Source organism: Narcine bancroftii, chromosome 2, assembly GCF_036971445.1.
Source record: "Narcine bancroftii isolate sNarBan1 chromosome 2, sNarBan1.hap1, whole genome shotgun sequence".
Taxonomy (NCBI): Eukaryota; Metazoa; Chordata; class Chondrichthyes; order Torpediniformes; family Narcinidae; genus Narcine; species Narcine bancroftii.
Window position 1 is genome coordinate 48,605,937 of NC_091470.1, and position 17,053 is coordinate 48,622,989.

Here is a 17,053-nt window from a genome sequence, read left to right on the forward strand (position 1 = left end):
TTCAGGTAACTCTCCTGTCATTTCCTCATTACTGTCTCCTTCACTTCTTGAATAAAGAATTTATTGTTATTTTCCAAACTATTGAAACATTGCCTAAATTTAAGGAATTTTGGAAAAATAAAGCTCACTCATCAACATTTGGATCAGTTTTCTTTGAAAGAGTGAACTTACTGAAACATACAAGATCCTAAGCGGGAATAGCGGAGTCAATATCAAGATGGTTAGACAAGAAGGAGAATCTCACCTGAGGGAGCATATTGTTTCAAGATTAGGAAGCAAGATGTGGAGGAATGATTTCTCCAGAGTGTGGCAAATCTTTGAAATTCTTTAACTCACTGGAGATATTTAAAGAGGAAACACATTTCTTGAAATATCATTTGACAGTTTTTTTTGGGGGGGACTGATGCTTAAGTGAGCTGAGGTCTGAGCTGATGAGAAATGGTTATTTTATATGGTAGATAGAGCTGAGGAACCAGGTGGCTGATGCCTGCTCCTGTTTTCTTAGGTTCTTAGAGTTTTCACACCAGCCAATTCTTTTAGGGTCCACAGCTGGAACTCACAAGCTGCAAAGGTCAACCAAAATAACTTTCTTATAATAATGGTTATCATATTTGTTGCAGATATTCCACAATCTGTAAACAAATTCTTCATTTTGCCACCCAGTTAAATATCTATGCCCAGTGTCATTGGCAGGAATTTTGCAAACTGCCGTAATCCCACCAATACCAACTTCTGTGTTCATGTGTCATTCACATGACATCAGTAGCAAAAGGGATCAACACAAGAGGGTGTCATAACTTCAGAAGCCTCAGTTTTTCCCTAATGTAGAAGAAACTAAGGCTAATTAGAACAGATCATAAATTTTGAGCACTTCTCAAGATTTAACAAAGTAATAAATCAGACATCAGGCCTACCATTCACAAAGACGGCAAATCGTAAGAAAAGTAGATAACGCTCCCCTTCAATAGGATTCCAGCCAATATCAGGATAACCTTTGGCCACAAGCACAGGGCAGCTCTGTAAGCCACATGCAGCAAGATAGGTCACCACCTGTCAAATGTAAACATTCACCTGTTATTCATGGTTCTTTTTTAATATTTGAAAAATTATCATTTGCAGTGATTTTATTCAGCAACAATGAGATATTTTAAGTGTAACACACTCCCTATGAGCATAACTTACACTAGTTTCATCTGCAGATTTCTTCCATTCATTCACATTTGGACTTGGATTGCCATAACTAAAGCACTAAACTCATGAGATATTTTGTTCCATACATAAAATTTAATTAATAAACAAATGTAATTCATACCAAGTTAAAGAATAATGGTGCACATTTATTCTATTTTAATTACTGGCAGTTTATCAACATACTCTGCACAAACACTGGCAGAAAAAAAAAATCAACAATTTTTGGAAATAATATTGAATCCCAAATTCCATTTTGATAATAATTATGATTTTCCTTCCAATCTAGTCCTGGTGGGTGTAGTCCTTTCATTAGCTGTGAATCAGTATAGCTCCTGCTTTCAAAGAGTGCTCCAAAACATAAACGAAAAGCTTCATTTCTTTGCTTATGAGCATCACTGCTCTCAAGTGGGTCAGCAATGTAAATGGTCTGTACAACTGAGAATCAGAATCAGGTTTATTACCATGAAGGTGTCACACAATGTGTTGTTTTGCGACAGGACTATTATGTAGAACAAGGTGTAAAATTACTATCGAATTACAATTCTGTAAATTACAAGATTTAAAAAACAATAAATAAAAGAGAAAAGGTGAGCTAGTGCCCATAGATCAATTGTCCACTCAGAAATCTGATGTCGGAGTGGAAAAAGCTGTTTTTGTAACATTGAGTGTGTGTATTCAGGCTCATGTACCTCCTTCCTGATGGTAGCAGTGACAAAAGGGCATGGCCTGGGTGGTGAGGGTCCTTATGATAAAAGCTAATTTCTTGAGGCACCGGCTCTTAAAGATGCCTTTAATGGAGTGAAGACCAATGAAGATGATGGCACTAGCTATGAGTTTACAACCCTCTGCCCCTTTCTATCCTGTGCATTAGCATATCCATACCAGAGAGTGAGGCAACCAATCCAGGGTACACCTGTAGGAATTTGCAAGAGTCATTGGTGAAGTACCAAATCTCCTCAAAATCCTAATGAAAGTTAGCTGCTGGTGTGCCTTCTTCATAATTTCAATGACATGATACACCCAGAATAGTCTTTCAGAGATGTTAATATCCAGGATTCCAAAGTTTCTTACCCTCTCCACTGTTGATACCTTGATGAGAACTGGTTTGTTTTCTCCTGGCTTCTCCTTCCTGAGACAGCTGACCTATCTCACTTCTATCTGTTTCCTCATTGCCATCTGTCATTCTGTTGACAACCACCGTGTCATCAGCAAATTTGTAGATGGCATTTGAATTGTGCCAGGCCACACAGTTATGGGTGTAGAGAGAGGAGAGCAGTGGGCCAACTGCACTTCTTTGTGTTGCATCTATGTAAATTATGTTATTACTGATCTGCACTGACTGTGGTCTTGGTGTGAGGAACTCAAGAATCCAGTTGCAGAGGGAGGAACAGAGGCCCATTTTTTGAAGCTTACTGACCAATACTGAGGGTATGATGGTATTGAAAGCTGAGTGAAGTTGATGTAAAGCAGCCTAATGTAGGTATTGCTGTTATCCAGGTGATCCAGGGCTGAGTCGAGAGCCAGTGATATTATATCTTCTGTGGAACGATTGTAACGATAGGCAAATTATAGTGTTTCCAGGTCTCTGCTTAGATACAATTTAATCTTGGCCATAAACAACTTGTAAAAGCATTTAATTATAGTAGATGTGAGAGCTACTGGGCGATAGTCATTGTGGCAGCTCGCTCTGTTCTTCTTGGGTACCTCTCGGGCAGAAAAGTCAGCAAGTCAATTTCTCATAATTTACTTATTTCAGTTAATGTCAACATTAACATTTTCATTACTGATTTCAGAACTGATGGGTAGAGATACATTGTCAATGGTTTAAATTAAAAATTTTTGAACACTAGATGCTGAGACACCCTATGGTTTTGTGCTGAATGATAGTCAAGCATTTGATGGGCTGAATGGCTGAATTCTTCTTCTAAGTCTTTTGCTCTTTGCACCCAGTGATGGGGACAGCATTGATTTTTTTTTTTGAACATTTTATTTTTGATTTTCAGTCTCATACAAACCCGAACAAACAATACAATCTCTTTCAACAATAGTTTACAACATACAGAGTCTATATTTCCCCCACCCCTCTCCCCTTCCTCTCATACCCTAATGCAACAAAGAAAAGATTATATAAATTTTAAAAAATACAAAGAACCAAATATTGGTAAAGTCACAAATCTTTAAGGGAACTTAAGAAAAACCCAAAGAAACCTAAAAAAAAGATAGGGAACAAAATACAAGAGCACATCATTTGCGCCACAACCCACTTCCTTGATCTCAATCATTTCACTACTGGCACAGATTATTGCATTTCCTTTATTCAGAAGGGGTAGCATTATATCTGCGTACCAATGTATTGCAGATAGGGCTGCCACACACTAACAAATGTGCCATATTTCCTCCTTAAATTGTATGTGATTTTCTCCAGGGAATACAACTCTGCATTTCCGTATTCAATTGTAAAATATTTAGTTGGGAGTCGGACTTCCATGTGACTGCTATATCCTTCCTGGCTACCAACAAGTTCTTTTACCAGCTAAGTCTTTCTCCAGCCATTAATAACTGGTTCGCTACCACATTTTATGATTTCTGGAATAAAAAGTTCAAAGTCAAAATGGCACCTTCTTTCTAAACCGGTGAAACCTTTTTATTTTCCCATTCATCCAAGTTCTTCCATCTTCAATTTGAGACAATGGTGCTCTCCACTTAGTGGCTTCCTCCAATGTGTTGAAAACCATGGCATTCCAGCCATGATGATGGAAGAGAGAGCGGGTTAATTGGCTATTCAATGCCATAGAAATAAAAATATCCAAAAATAAACTGACTGACCTAAAGCACACCAGACAAGAAAGCAGGTGTTAATGTCTCCTTGAATGGTCTTGCTGATGTGTGGAGTGTTACAAAACAGATGTTCTAAAGCCTGTTAACACCAGCAGGCATTATTCACCTGTTGAAGTTTAGGGTTAGAGTTAACAATTTAAGGTCATTCAAAATATTGATATTGTGCCAAGAATGCTTGCAAAATACACTAGGACAGAAATCAGTGGAAATGAAATTCACCCTTATATTACATGAATTACCTTTTCCAAGTCAGGTTCTTGCAAGTCTAGAGCCAGCTCATTATTGTCCATTACAGAGGCAGCTGCCACATCAAGAGGAGTAGAACCTCGCATGCTGGGTGATGCTGTAAGGAAAGAATAAGCAAGTTTACAATAATTTAATCTCTACTACTCCCAACAAACTAAATTGACTGTTTACATATATGAGCACTGTATAGACTTTTCTCCAAGACTCATTAATTTTCTCATGGAATTATATTTGTAGTTTAATCATTCATACAGCATAAGGCAGCCTCTCCTATACGTGCATGAGGAGAACACATTTGCATTTTCAATTGAATCATAAATATTAAGTACCAAAGGTAAATTCACAGATCAACTTGGACACATAATTACTGGCCACTTCTGAAAGGCTAATTTTCCACTTCAAACCAATAATGCTATCACTAGAATTTAATATTACTAAAGGGAGATTGGCACATTATCTACTCCTGCTGCTATTTCAAGTATTTTATATACATAATTTCCACTGAGAGTTGTGTTAGATGAAATAAATTTGAGAAAGTAAGAGTCTTGTGTCTGAAGACTTCAGAAATTAATTATCATAAAAGCAAAACATTGTTCCACCTAAACTTAATTATTTTATTCGGCGACACGTTCTAATCTGAAATTGTAAAAATATTGCTATTAGCTTAACAACTATCTGAACATGCGAGGAACAAAAAAAAACATTAATCCTTGGCAAATGTAAATCAAGAAACCAGACCGGTTGAATCCTCTTGATCCATTAGTACAAGGTTAATGCTGTGACAACGTCTATTCATCAGGTAAAATTAAACTAGGTACCTAGTCCAAAACTGCTATTTTCCAGCAAGTAACTGAGATGATCAAACATGGCCTTCTGATTCTGGCGACTGATGCGGCAGAAGTAGCACAGGAATCGACAGCAGCTTGCCACCATTTCAGGGAAAGCAATCTCCTTAGTAGAAATGATAAAAAAAAGTAGTTTGAAAAATGTCTGTGATAACAAAAATGAAAAACTATACTTTGAATACCAATACAAAAGAAATAAAATCAGATGCAGAAAATATTTATATTTTATAAGACAAAACCAGAAAGGCATATTGTGCAGAGCAGGCAAGTATTTTGCAGGGAAACATTGATAGGTTAAGTGAGAGGGCAAAACAGTGACAAATGGAGGGTAAGGTAAGGAAAAAGTGAAGTTATTCATTTTGTAAGGAAGAACAAAAGAAGTGGTTTGTTTAAATAGAGAGCTGCAAATAGCAAAGGGAATGAATGAAAGAAAGCCAGCATACAAGCGCAACAAGTGACAGGGAAGGTGACGGAACAGAGGGTATAAAAGTAGGGAGTTCTTGCTGCAACAACAAAGCACTAGAGGACTGTAAGTAACATTGATGTCCAGATTTAAGGAAAGGCTTTCTTTCATTGGCAGTGAGTGATCCAGAGAATATTCACCAGCATGAACATGAATATGGGGCAATTGTTTTATGAAGAAAGAATTTGCAGGTTAAGACTCTGCATGACAGAGTTTCAAAGAATTAAAGGCAATCTTAGTGAAACATGCATGTTTTGAAGTGGACAGGACAGGGTAAATACCGGAAGATGCTTCCTTTCATTGGAGGGATGAGACTGGTCTCAGAATATGAGGACTGAAAGTCTTTGAATTCCTTATCACAGATTTAGGAGGGGTCGCAGCCCTTATATTTTTTTCTTAATCCCGAGAAAGATACAAATTTTTAAGGGAATCAAGGATTATGAGGAAAATGCAGGAAAATAAATGTGAGGAATGTTGGATCAGCTGTGATTCTATTGAATTGAAGACCAAGCTCGAGGAGCTTATTTGAATACTTTGAAATTTGTTATTGCCTAATGGCAGGAAACACTCATCAGGAAATATTTAATCTTTTGAAAGAGAAACAGAGTTAATAGGCCTTTTCAGGTAGACCCTCCACCTTGAGGCCGGCAACAGGAGTGGATTTGTGAATACACCTTTCAGGTGGCAGCCCTAAAAGGCTGCCGCAGTGTTACCTGGTCTACCTGAAAGGGCCTATTCATATCCAGAGGTGCCTTGCAACGCCTCCGGATTTAATGGAGGTAGGTGACTGGTGCCGCAGTGCAACCCATCATAAATATGTGGCGTAGCAATGGTTGTCTTCCCTACTGAGAATCCCCCTTGTAGGTGAAACTGCTCTGTGTTTCCTACAATAGTTCTAGCTGTGTGGAGGATTTTGGGTAGGGAAGACCGCCATTGTTATGCTGCATTTTGAGCCGCAGAGAGTGGCCCTGGTGCAGGAGCAGTCAGCCAGTCTGTCACAGCCTGTGCCAGCTGCCTTTGCCCTGACATCCCTCGCCGGCCGCTCCTGCCCCGACACCCCCCATCGGCTGCTCCTGCCCCAATGTCCCCCATCAGCCACCCCCTCCCTAGTGGGGCAGGGGCTGTCAGGTAGTGCGGCAGGGGCTGTCAGGTAGCAGGGCGGGGGGGCTGTCAGGCAATGGGGAGTTGGGTCATGGGCAGATAACTCCCCCAGGCTGCACATTCAGGAGTGTTGGCGGAGCGCATTATCCCTCCCAGAGGGGGGTTGGCGGTGGCACTTCAGCCACCTTCAAGTGAATATGTCTTTAGCCGCAAGAGGGTAGATTATGTGGCTTTACAAGGGGGTGTTCAGGCTACCTGAAAGGGTCTAATGGTTTGTTCATGAGCTTTCATCAGAATTCAATTCAGAATGGATAGAAGGGTGTTGACCTAAAACTTTAATTTTGCTTTTCCATTCACAGATGCTCTTCTGACCTGCTGAGTCTTTTTTGTATTTTTTCAAAATAAAATTATTTATTCTTAGCTTGATTGTAGGTGAAGGCAAGATTTGCCTTTTTAAATCTACCATTACCGAAACATATCAGAAGTAAAATATTGGTGGTAGCATTCTGATTTTGTTTTGAAGTAGATGATTCGTAAATCCACCAACTACTATTTTCCTCGGTTAAAGGGAGAAAAAGAATCTCCAATGAACATCATTAAGATGGTCTCTTGAACAAGCATTTAAGACGTAAACTAAGATGGTATTGGAAGTATTCCTTGTCTCACAAAAATCACTGATTTTTATTCTACAGAACTGAAAATACAAATTGAAAAAGGTTGTTAGAAATGTCTCATTTGTTTTCAGAATTGCAGTGCAAATTTTTTAGGGTCAGGAGCTCATCAAAAACAATCTAATATCCTAACCTTCTTAGGAGTATTTTTTCCCCCGCCAGCCATCACCCTCTCTCCCCATAACCCACCCCCAACAACCGCTACTGCAAAATCCTTTGTATTCACTTGGCGCCAGAGCAAATCTAATAGCGGGACATTAGGGTAAATGCGCGGGGTGGTTGGGGGTGCACTGGTGTATCTAAACAAAATTGTGCCTATGGCAGGGCAGCCAATGCATCAAATTAAATGGTGACAAGGATATCTCGCGAGATCTGGCCTTGGTGGCTGCCATGTTATATTTGACAGTGTATAACTGAGAGTGAATGGTAGGACAAGGAAGGAGGATGAGTGTACCAGTTGTGGAAGAAACAGGTCCTTTGTATGTCCAGAATAATGCTCAGCAGTGCAGGGGTGGTGGGGGGCAGAGGGCCATGACGTCGACCCTGTCTGTATTTAATATGCCATTGCTGTTAAATTCCCCACTATTAAAATTCCCTAATATTAAAATTCCCTGCTTATTTATTTTGCCCTTTTTTTTACAGAGCTGCCGGAGCGCTGCACCAGTGAACTCCTGCAGCACTGCACCCCTGTTTATATTGCTCTTTAATTACCTTATCCTATTTTATTTTATTGCAAAAACCCTAAACTCTCACATTCAATTCTCCTAAGATTAATGAATCCACATGGAACGATGTGCTAAAACTGGGATTTGAACTTTTGCTCACAGACATCTTATTTCACACTGTTGCCACCAGGAAAGAAGTATAACAAGACTCGCACCACCATATTCAGGAACAGTTGCTACCCCTCCACCATCAGACTCCTCAACAACAAACTCAATCAAGGACTCATTGAAGGACTCTTACTTTGCGCATTATTTATTATTGAATATTTATTTTCTGTATTGCATAGTTTGTTTACGTTTCTCTCTTTGCGTACCTATCTTTTCTTGAGCACATTTTTTAACAGTACATCAGGAAAATGAATCTCAGGGTCATATGTGATGTTGTGCATGTACTCTGACAATAAATCTGGACTGTGAACTTTAAAGAATACTTTTAGTTTCATGAGTTAATTTCAATTCGCTAGTATATCTTTGCTGGCATCAGCAAAGATAGCAATTATGTATTTGATGATAAATAGACAGACAGACAAGGTGAAATTAAGTTGTACAGGGTGTGGGGAATGATGTGAGAGAAAGTCGACTTCCCAAAATGCATCAATTTGCATTTGTAGGGATTGAGTTCCATTTGGAAGATGAAACTTAATCCCTACAAGTGCAAGATGAATCATTTTAGGAAGTCAAGTATGGCATGTAAAGTAAACAGCTGGGAGTAAGAGAGACTGAGTAGACAGAACTCGTTTTCTCGGGAATGAAGGAGGCAAAGAGTGGTTTGAGAGAGGTATTTACATCTCTTAAATCTATGACAGGCATAGATAACATGGATAATCAGAATCACTTTCCCATTATAGAGGTATCAAAAACTAGAGGACACAGTATCAGGTGAGATAAAGGATTCTTAAAGGAGATCTGACGGAAAAGTTTTTCCATTGAGTGGTTGACATCTGAAACTTGCTGCCTATAAAAGGTGGTAGAATCAGAACAACTATGTTCAAGAGATACTGGAGATGGGATAAGCATAGTCAGCATGGACATGATAGCCAAAGGGCCTGTTTCTACACTGTTAAGCACTAGGACACTCCAAACCCACATACCACTGGACTATGAGTCTTTGTCAGAGGCAAACAGCAATTTCTCTGTCATTAGTTTGAGGTGCAGCTTGATCATATTCCTCTGACAATATTCTATTTTCTCGCTCTCCATGATTCCTATCTTGTAGAAAATGCACTGAGAATTAGTAATTTAACATAAAACCATTGATGTTTATACCTTGCTTAAGAGGAATCGAAATAACTCCCATTTCTCCAAATACATGCTATAGACGAGTATTTTTCTCTCATTCAAATATGTACTCAATATCTTCATTTCAGGCTTCAAATTCACATTGCCTATAAAGTTCTCCAAACTTCTATTTATTCAATTATTTCAAATTGATTAGCCCTCACCACTGGCAGCCCCTGAAGGATAAATAGAACTATTTATTCTATCAACGTAATTTATAATATTCAACATATCTACACAATTTATCTGCATTTAGTCTCAGATACAAAGAGATATGGTCTCAATATTTCAAAATTATCTGAATTACCATTCCTGGGAATTTTCTTGTGGCTGTGCTTCAAAGTGAGCTGTTTGTCTTGGATGGCTTATGACCTCCTGAGAGCTGTTGGCAATACACTCATCCAGACATCTAATGGAAAGGGCTTGGATGTCAGGGGGTGAATCATTCACTGCAGTACATCCTCTGATTTGCTTTTAGAAACAGAGTATTTACACAATTGGTCATGGGGTCTAGTAGTGTCAGTGAACATCAATTCTAGATTCTCGCTCACTGGACAAGGTCATTGCTTGGCATTTCTATGGTGCAAATGTTACTAATCAACACAAGCTTTTATATTATCTCGGTGTTGTAATAAGCAGATATGGATTGCTTCATCTATTCCAGAGTTATGAATGGAATAGAACATTGTACAATCAATAGCAAATGTTTCTGCTTCTGGCCTGCTTAATAGAAACCCATTGATGAAGAAGTTGGGCCAAGGATGGCCCTGAGGAACTCCTAATGGACTGATGCTCCAGGGCTGTACCTGCCACAAATGATCTTCCTTCATGCATGGTATCACTCAAACCACTGGAATGTTTTCTATTTCACAGCTTATCTATCATTTCCTAATGATGGTAGCATCCATTGTGTCTTTCATTTTCCTTCTATATCAGGGCACCCAGAAGTGTATTCGGCCTAAACAATGTATAATGTTAAGGCAAAGAGTTTAAAAATTTTGCAAACCTTTGAGTTACAGGAATTTTCTTCAACATTAAAACTAAACTCCATTTTCAGCCCATTCTCCAGTCCATCTCTCACAACCCCTTTTCCCATTCACCCTCATTAATTTTACAGCACCTCAAGTAAACCTCCATTCACCTCTTCAGCTCATCAGAGAGCACTAGCATTTGCTATTTTTATTTCACATTTCCAGCATTTGAAGTTTATTGATTTTTATGCCAGCCCAACCACTTGTCCTTAAAGCTAAATTTAGTCAACTCTTGAAGCATCCTCATAAAACTAATCCCTCTCTGGTGCTGATCCATCTTTAGTGTGATATAATAACCAGAGTGTGCACCATATAACAGCTATGGCTTCACTCACACTTTAAACAGCTCTTTCAAGACCTTGCTCATATTTTTGACTCAAATAATGATACTGGTTTTGTAACTGCTCAACTTAAAGGTTCTGTGGTTATCAGTTCCAGGCTTTTAATTCATCCACCATTCTATGCATCTGACATTATAGCATATTCTCTCCCTTTGCTTGCCCTTTTGAAATGGCTAATTTCACTTTTGCTACTTTTCTATCCACCTCCATCATTAATTTCCCATGGTCGAAGACTTGCTTCTTCACTGTAAATTTCCGTGCCTCATGTACATGCCTTTATAATGCCTGTTATTCTTTATATAGCACTGACAATGATCACTGTAAGGTCACTAGCTTCGAACTCTGAAGCACCATAAGTGGAGCAAAACACACTTTGGAAAGCAAGCAGCATTAGTGGGAGCAAAGGAATCATTCATATTTTGAGTATTTTTCCTTCCACTGAAGTTGCTCAACTCCACTGTTCCTCAAGCAGATTGATTTGCTCAAGATTCCAATATCTGTTTCTCCAGAACCCCAATAGTCTTTTATTCAAAAAAACATCTATTTTGTAAGGTTTTAAATTTTCTTCTTTCGCTTGGTTCATGCAAACATACAGGTGGCACAGACAGGGGGCAACACAGAGGTGGAACAAGAGGTTCTGCTGGTTCAGCAAACCAGGTTCAATCTTCTGGTGCTGTCATTGTGGAGTATGTCTATTCTCTTAGTGACAGCAGGGACTTCCCTAGTTGCTCCCGTTTCCTCCCACATCCCCATGATGTCCCGATTTCCAAATTAATGGATGATTGTAAATTATCTCTACTATGGGAAAATGATGGTGGAGTTAATGGGCACATGAGAGAAATGAGGTTACAAGGAAATAAATGAGTAAATGGGATTGATGGGTTTGCCCTGAGCATCAAATCAATAGACTGAAGAGCCTCCTTATTTGTGAGAAAATATGCCAACATGAATTTCCATTTTTCCAGGAAACCACTAAGTATCAAAGCTGATGAGTGGAAGCCTGGATTCAATCTGAGACAACTGTGTCCTGGACAAAGAATAAAGCAACTAAAGCAGCTTCTCTGAAAGGGGTCTGAGGGGAATTTGGCAAAAGCCAATGGGACAGCACGACCAGAAGCATCTCTGAAAGAAGGACCAAGGAGACAAAAAAATGATCATAAGTTGAATAGCAATCCAGAGAGATCTGTACATTTCACCACCAGCAGATTCACAATTAGCAAAACATCAATGCACTAACAGGACAAGCTGAGAGCCCGTGCCAAAGTTCATTTAAGGAACTTTTACATTTGTAAAGATAGTTAAGTTTTCTGTGCAAATTACCTGTGATTTATTTCCTCCAAGAACGCTCACCATGATGTCCATGACAGTCTCATGCATACCCAGCACTCTCATCAGGTTTGGATGTTGATAGAATACTTTATTGTTTATGATATCCCTGAAGAATATGGAACAGTTCATCTGATATTAGCACAGGATAACATCGTTATAAACTTATTCACATGAGGGATGAGATTTCAAAGTTGTTTTCAATTTCTCTTTTTTTTGGAAACAATTTTCTCACCTTTCCCTGAACACCTTAGGACATCTGCTTCCCCAGAAATAACCATTTTCTGCTTGACTCTCAACGTGGACTATTTCACCAAGTACCACACAAGTTCTACTCAAAATACACAGCTGTGCACCACCAGCGCGGCTTATTAAATTACGGACCGGGAGTCTGTTAATTGATGATCCTCACGAACAAAGATGAGTTATAGCACCATTAGTTAATATAAAGGCCCAATCTCAACTGGTGTTTTTACCATGTAATCTCACTAAACCATCACAAAGAGCTCTCTCTCTTTCTCTCTCTCCCTGATACATGCACTCATCCTGATTATCAAATTTAATGTTATGACTCTGCTTTCTTGCCCAATATTTCCTTTTAACAAAGAAATCAGAATCTCAGCACCACTTTAAAGATACAATAATATTATAAAATATTTCCTGCTTAAAGTATCAAAACATAACATAACAATTTACAGCACGGAAACAGGCCCTTCTAGTCTGCACCGAACCAAACACCCCTCTCTAGTCCCACCTCCCTGCACAATGCCCATGACCCTCCATCTTCTTCTCATCCATATACCTTTTCTTAAATAATACAATTGACTCCGCCGCCACTATTTCTCCCGGAAGCTCATTCCACTCTCTGAGTAAAGAAGTTCCCCCTCATGTTACCTCTAAACCTCTGCCCCTTAATTCTTAACTCATGTCCTCTTGTTTTAATCTTTCCTCCTCTTAACGGAAATAGTCTATCCACATCCACTCTGTCTATCCCTTTCATAATCTTAAATACTTCTATCAAATCCCCTCTCAACCTTCTACGCTCCAAAGAATAAAGACCTAATCTGTCCAATCTCTCCCTATACTCTAGATGCTTAAACCCAGGTAACATTCTGGTAAACCTTCTCTGCACAACAAGAGAGATTTTGAAAAGACATAATTTGGTCCATACCCTAATCCACGAATCATCAACATTTCTTCTTGCTTTCCCATCCTAACACTGAGGAGGGATCGAATCAGTCCAAGGGACACCAGTAGACTGACCGTTTCCTGTACAGAGGCAGCGCTGATGGTATATGCTTTCCGCATGGCTTGAAGGAGCTCACCAATTGCATCATACTGCCGGCGCAAAAGGCTAAACATAGTTTTAATCAGTTCTGGATCCTGAATGTACGATTCTTGAGACCAGTGTACTATAGTCTGCGAGATTAGCTGTGTCAGGTTCACTGAAACATACAGAGTTTAGAATTCAAATTAGTGCACACTTTTAGAGTTCTTGAAACCCCTTCACAAAAAGAGTGGGTAATTGACAACAAGAACCAAATCGGACAATTTCAGGAGCGACTGAAGAATAATTGTGCAGATTCAGAGAGATAGAACTATAGTAAATGGCAGAATGAGATTAAAGGTGGGGCTTGAAAGTGCAAAGCTATGTTACGATGGAAATGTGGGGATGTGAACTGGAAGTATAGTAGCAGCATGACTGACAAGGACTTTAATGGGATAGGATCTGGCTAGCAGAGTGAAAGTCACACGGAGGTGAAACTGTGTCAACTTGTTATTTAAATCAATTACACAGTACTTTCCCTGTTCATTCAGGCAACAGACAGCACTTTAATCTATTTTTAAATTTCACTTTGTCAGCATTTAATAACATGAAAGATCTCTCATTCTGTGAGGGACGAAATTGGAGCCAGCCAGAGTACAGATCGCTCCAATTTCGTAGTACAGATCCAATTCCACTCTTAAATTTCAGAGACTCTTTTGAATGTATCAAAATGGGCTTAAGCTGATAAACCAACCCTGGAATCAGAGGTAAAATAATCTATAGGGTCTAGATTATAGACTTGGCTGTAGCACTGTATTTTATTAACCATCCAATTTCCAAAATGATATGCAGAAGCAGTAATTACATTGTGCCTCTTGGTACCATGGCCATGTAGTATGCTATGACCAGCAGCTATAAAAATTCTCCAAAACATTAGTATCTTCAAAACAAACTCATGAATTTTTGTAGATTTCCTTTCAGAGAAATATTTCTTCATACAATTGAATTTTTCTTGCACGGAGTTTGCGGAACTTGTATTTCACATGGTGATTTCACAAACCCAGACTAGGGTTAAATGAAGTAACCATTAAAAATAATTAGAGTGGCACTGTTCTTCCTTGATCGACAAGTAGTCGAGTGGCCATCTTTTCCTAAAGTCACAATGATTCAGTGTCTCTTCCCTGTCGAAGGGAGAAGGCACAATAGTACCTCTCTCATTGAAGATTACTGCATCTCTGACTTCAAATGAAGCATAGTTCAATATTAAAGATGCCTTCTTCAAGAGCCTTTAATCACATGACTCCTTTGATCAATCACTGGTTCAGTTTCATTTCTCCAAAAGCTGATGGCCTCCTGCTTGTTTTTACAGATCAACACAGATGTCCCTCTGAGTGTTTGAAGTTCTAACTCTTCCAAAAGTTAACAAGAAAATGCTTCCCGGCTGTCTGTTCAGACCAACAAGCAGAATGGCTGTGTGTGTACACAGGTGCTTTTGAGCAAACATCCTTTGTCCCTGGACATTCAATAGCACAATCCAAAATTTTTATTGCTTTGAATTAAGAGACACTTTTAAAGGTTACGGAGAGAAGGCGGGGACGGGGTACAGAACTTTAAGATCAGCCATGATCTCGTTGAATGGCGGAGCAGGTTCGAAGGGTCGAATGACCTACTCCTGCTCCTATCTTCTATGTTTCTATGTTTCTATGTCTCTGGAAGACCTTTCTTATCTGCTAACATGAAGGTGTAATCTGTCTTTGTGAAAGTGTCCCTGTATCCAACCCACAAAGTCCATTTACTAAAAATTATATATTTATAACTTAATTCTGTAACAAGTGTCATAATTGTCATTTGGGAAAATTACATACTTTTTAAAGTTTGAATTTTAACATTTTGATACTTGACATCAAATAGCACAACTGCATTTAAGACATAAGACAAAGATAAACAAAATTAAGAAGAGTGAAAAGGAAACTATATTGATAGGTTCACATCAAGTGAATGCTTTTTTGAAGCATGCTGATTGATACAGATGAGCTGAGCAAAACAAACTAATTTTTAGAAATTCAGTGAATACCAAGTACTGTACAATTAATTTTACACCAAACACTGTTCAGTATGTACAGTATGCAGATGAGAATGTAGCAATAACCTAGATTTTCAGTTCATTCATGGAAAATTTGGGTTTCTGCTTTTTCTGATGAGCTTGCAATGAAAAACAGCTTCATTTTTACTCTACGTACTGAAAATAAATTAGTTCAGTTTGGAAATATAAAATGGAACTATCCCCTTGCCAAAGAGTTACTTAAAACTTCAGATGGATTTGAGACATTTAAAAGCAACCAAATAAAATTAGTATCATATTACTTTTATAAGCATATAAATTAAGTAAATAAAGTAAGCTGAATTTGAGGAATAAAGTGTAATTGAATCTTTAAAAAATTATGGAATGAACAGTGAACACTCAGTATCATACATTTCCCCTGTTATAAATGTTGAAAAACAACTTGCTTCATGCTCTAAGGATTACCCATGGAAGGATATTTGAGATCCCTCTTCAATAAAAACCTAAATAGAGGTTTATAGTCTTAACATCTGCTTACTCACTCTTGAAATTCATGTTGTTCTACCTCATTGATTGATTAAAATATAGATATTAGATTTTACCACTAAAATCTAATCACATTAAATCCATTAACTAGTGCAGAAACACTTCATCTAGGTCTGGAATTTATCTGGAGGTGTTAATATGTCATAATGTGTTAATATATCGTAATGTTGTAAACAAGTAACCACTAATTTTATATCCAAATGTCTTAGTTTACTGTGATTTGATCCTTGTTGATATTTGAATAACTTCAAATTCTTTGGTGTCAACATCTCCGAGGATCTGCCTTGGAGCCTCCACATTGATGCAATCGCAAAGAAGGCTGGCCAGCAGCTATATTTTGTGAGGTGTCTGAGGAGATTCAGTATGTCACCGAAGATTCTTGTAAACTTTAACAGGTGTACAGTGGAGAGCATTCTGGCTGGTTACATCCCTGCCTGGTATGGAGCTGCCAACTCTCAAGAAAAGAATAAACTCCAGAGGGTTATTAGCTCAGCCTGCAAAATCACAGGCACCAGAATTCACTCCATCGAGGACATCTACATGAGGCGATGTCTTAAAAAAGCAGCTTTAATTCTCCAAGACCCCCATCACCCAGGCCATGCCCTCTTCACTCTGCTGCCATCGGGGAAAATGTGTAGGAGCCTAAAGACAAGCGCTCAGCGGCAAAAGCACAGCTTCTTCCCGCTGCCATTAGATTCCTGAATAATCAATGAACCTTACTTTTCGTACACTATTATTTTCTTTTTGCAGTAATGTCAAAAGACGGCTATAACATGAATGTTCACTTTATGACACGCTGCTGCATGCATCGAATTTTATGATTTGTTCATGACAATAAATTCTGATTCTGAATCTTTAAAAGTTTTACCAATATTCAACTCCTTCACTGATATTGAAGGAATTGAATAAGTTGTTATGTTATTTTGTACCCTCACTGAGGAAACTTCAATTTAACAATTATTTCTCTGGATTATTCTCTGTATCAAAATCTTCACTGAAATTCTCAGTTATCCACAAAAATATTTGTCAGCGACATGACATCACAAGTTGAAAAAAAGTTTATATTTTTTATTTACGGGCCGTGCTCAAGTAGGACTCTAATGCACTGTTAGCATAATTTTG

At 38.5% G+C, this 17,053-nt stretch overlaps 1 protein-coding gene across 2 annotated transcripts in view; it reads right to left on the reverse strand.

Moving 5' to 3' along the window:
- The window catches only part of ryr3 (ryanodine receptor 3), a 448,180-nt gene that overhangs the window by 214,495 nt on the left and 216,632 nt on the right, over positions 1-17,053 (reverse strand). For both annotated transcript variants that reach the window (XM_069916619.1, XM_069916620.1), the window contains exons 41-45: positions 13,228-13,501; positions 12,051-12,165; positions 5,094-5,226; positions 4,269-4,372; positions 915-1,050 (exon numbers count right to left, since the gene is read on the reverse strand). In XM_069916619.1, coding sequence (XP_069772720.1) covers positions 915-1,050; positions 4,269-4,372; positions 5,094-5,226; positions 12,051-12,165; positions 13,228-13,501 — 762 coding nt within the window. The remainder of the gene's footprint in view (positions 1-914; positions 1,051-4,268; positions 4,373-5,093; positions 5,227-12,050; positions 12,166-13,227; positions 13,502-17,053) is intronic.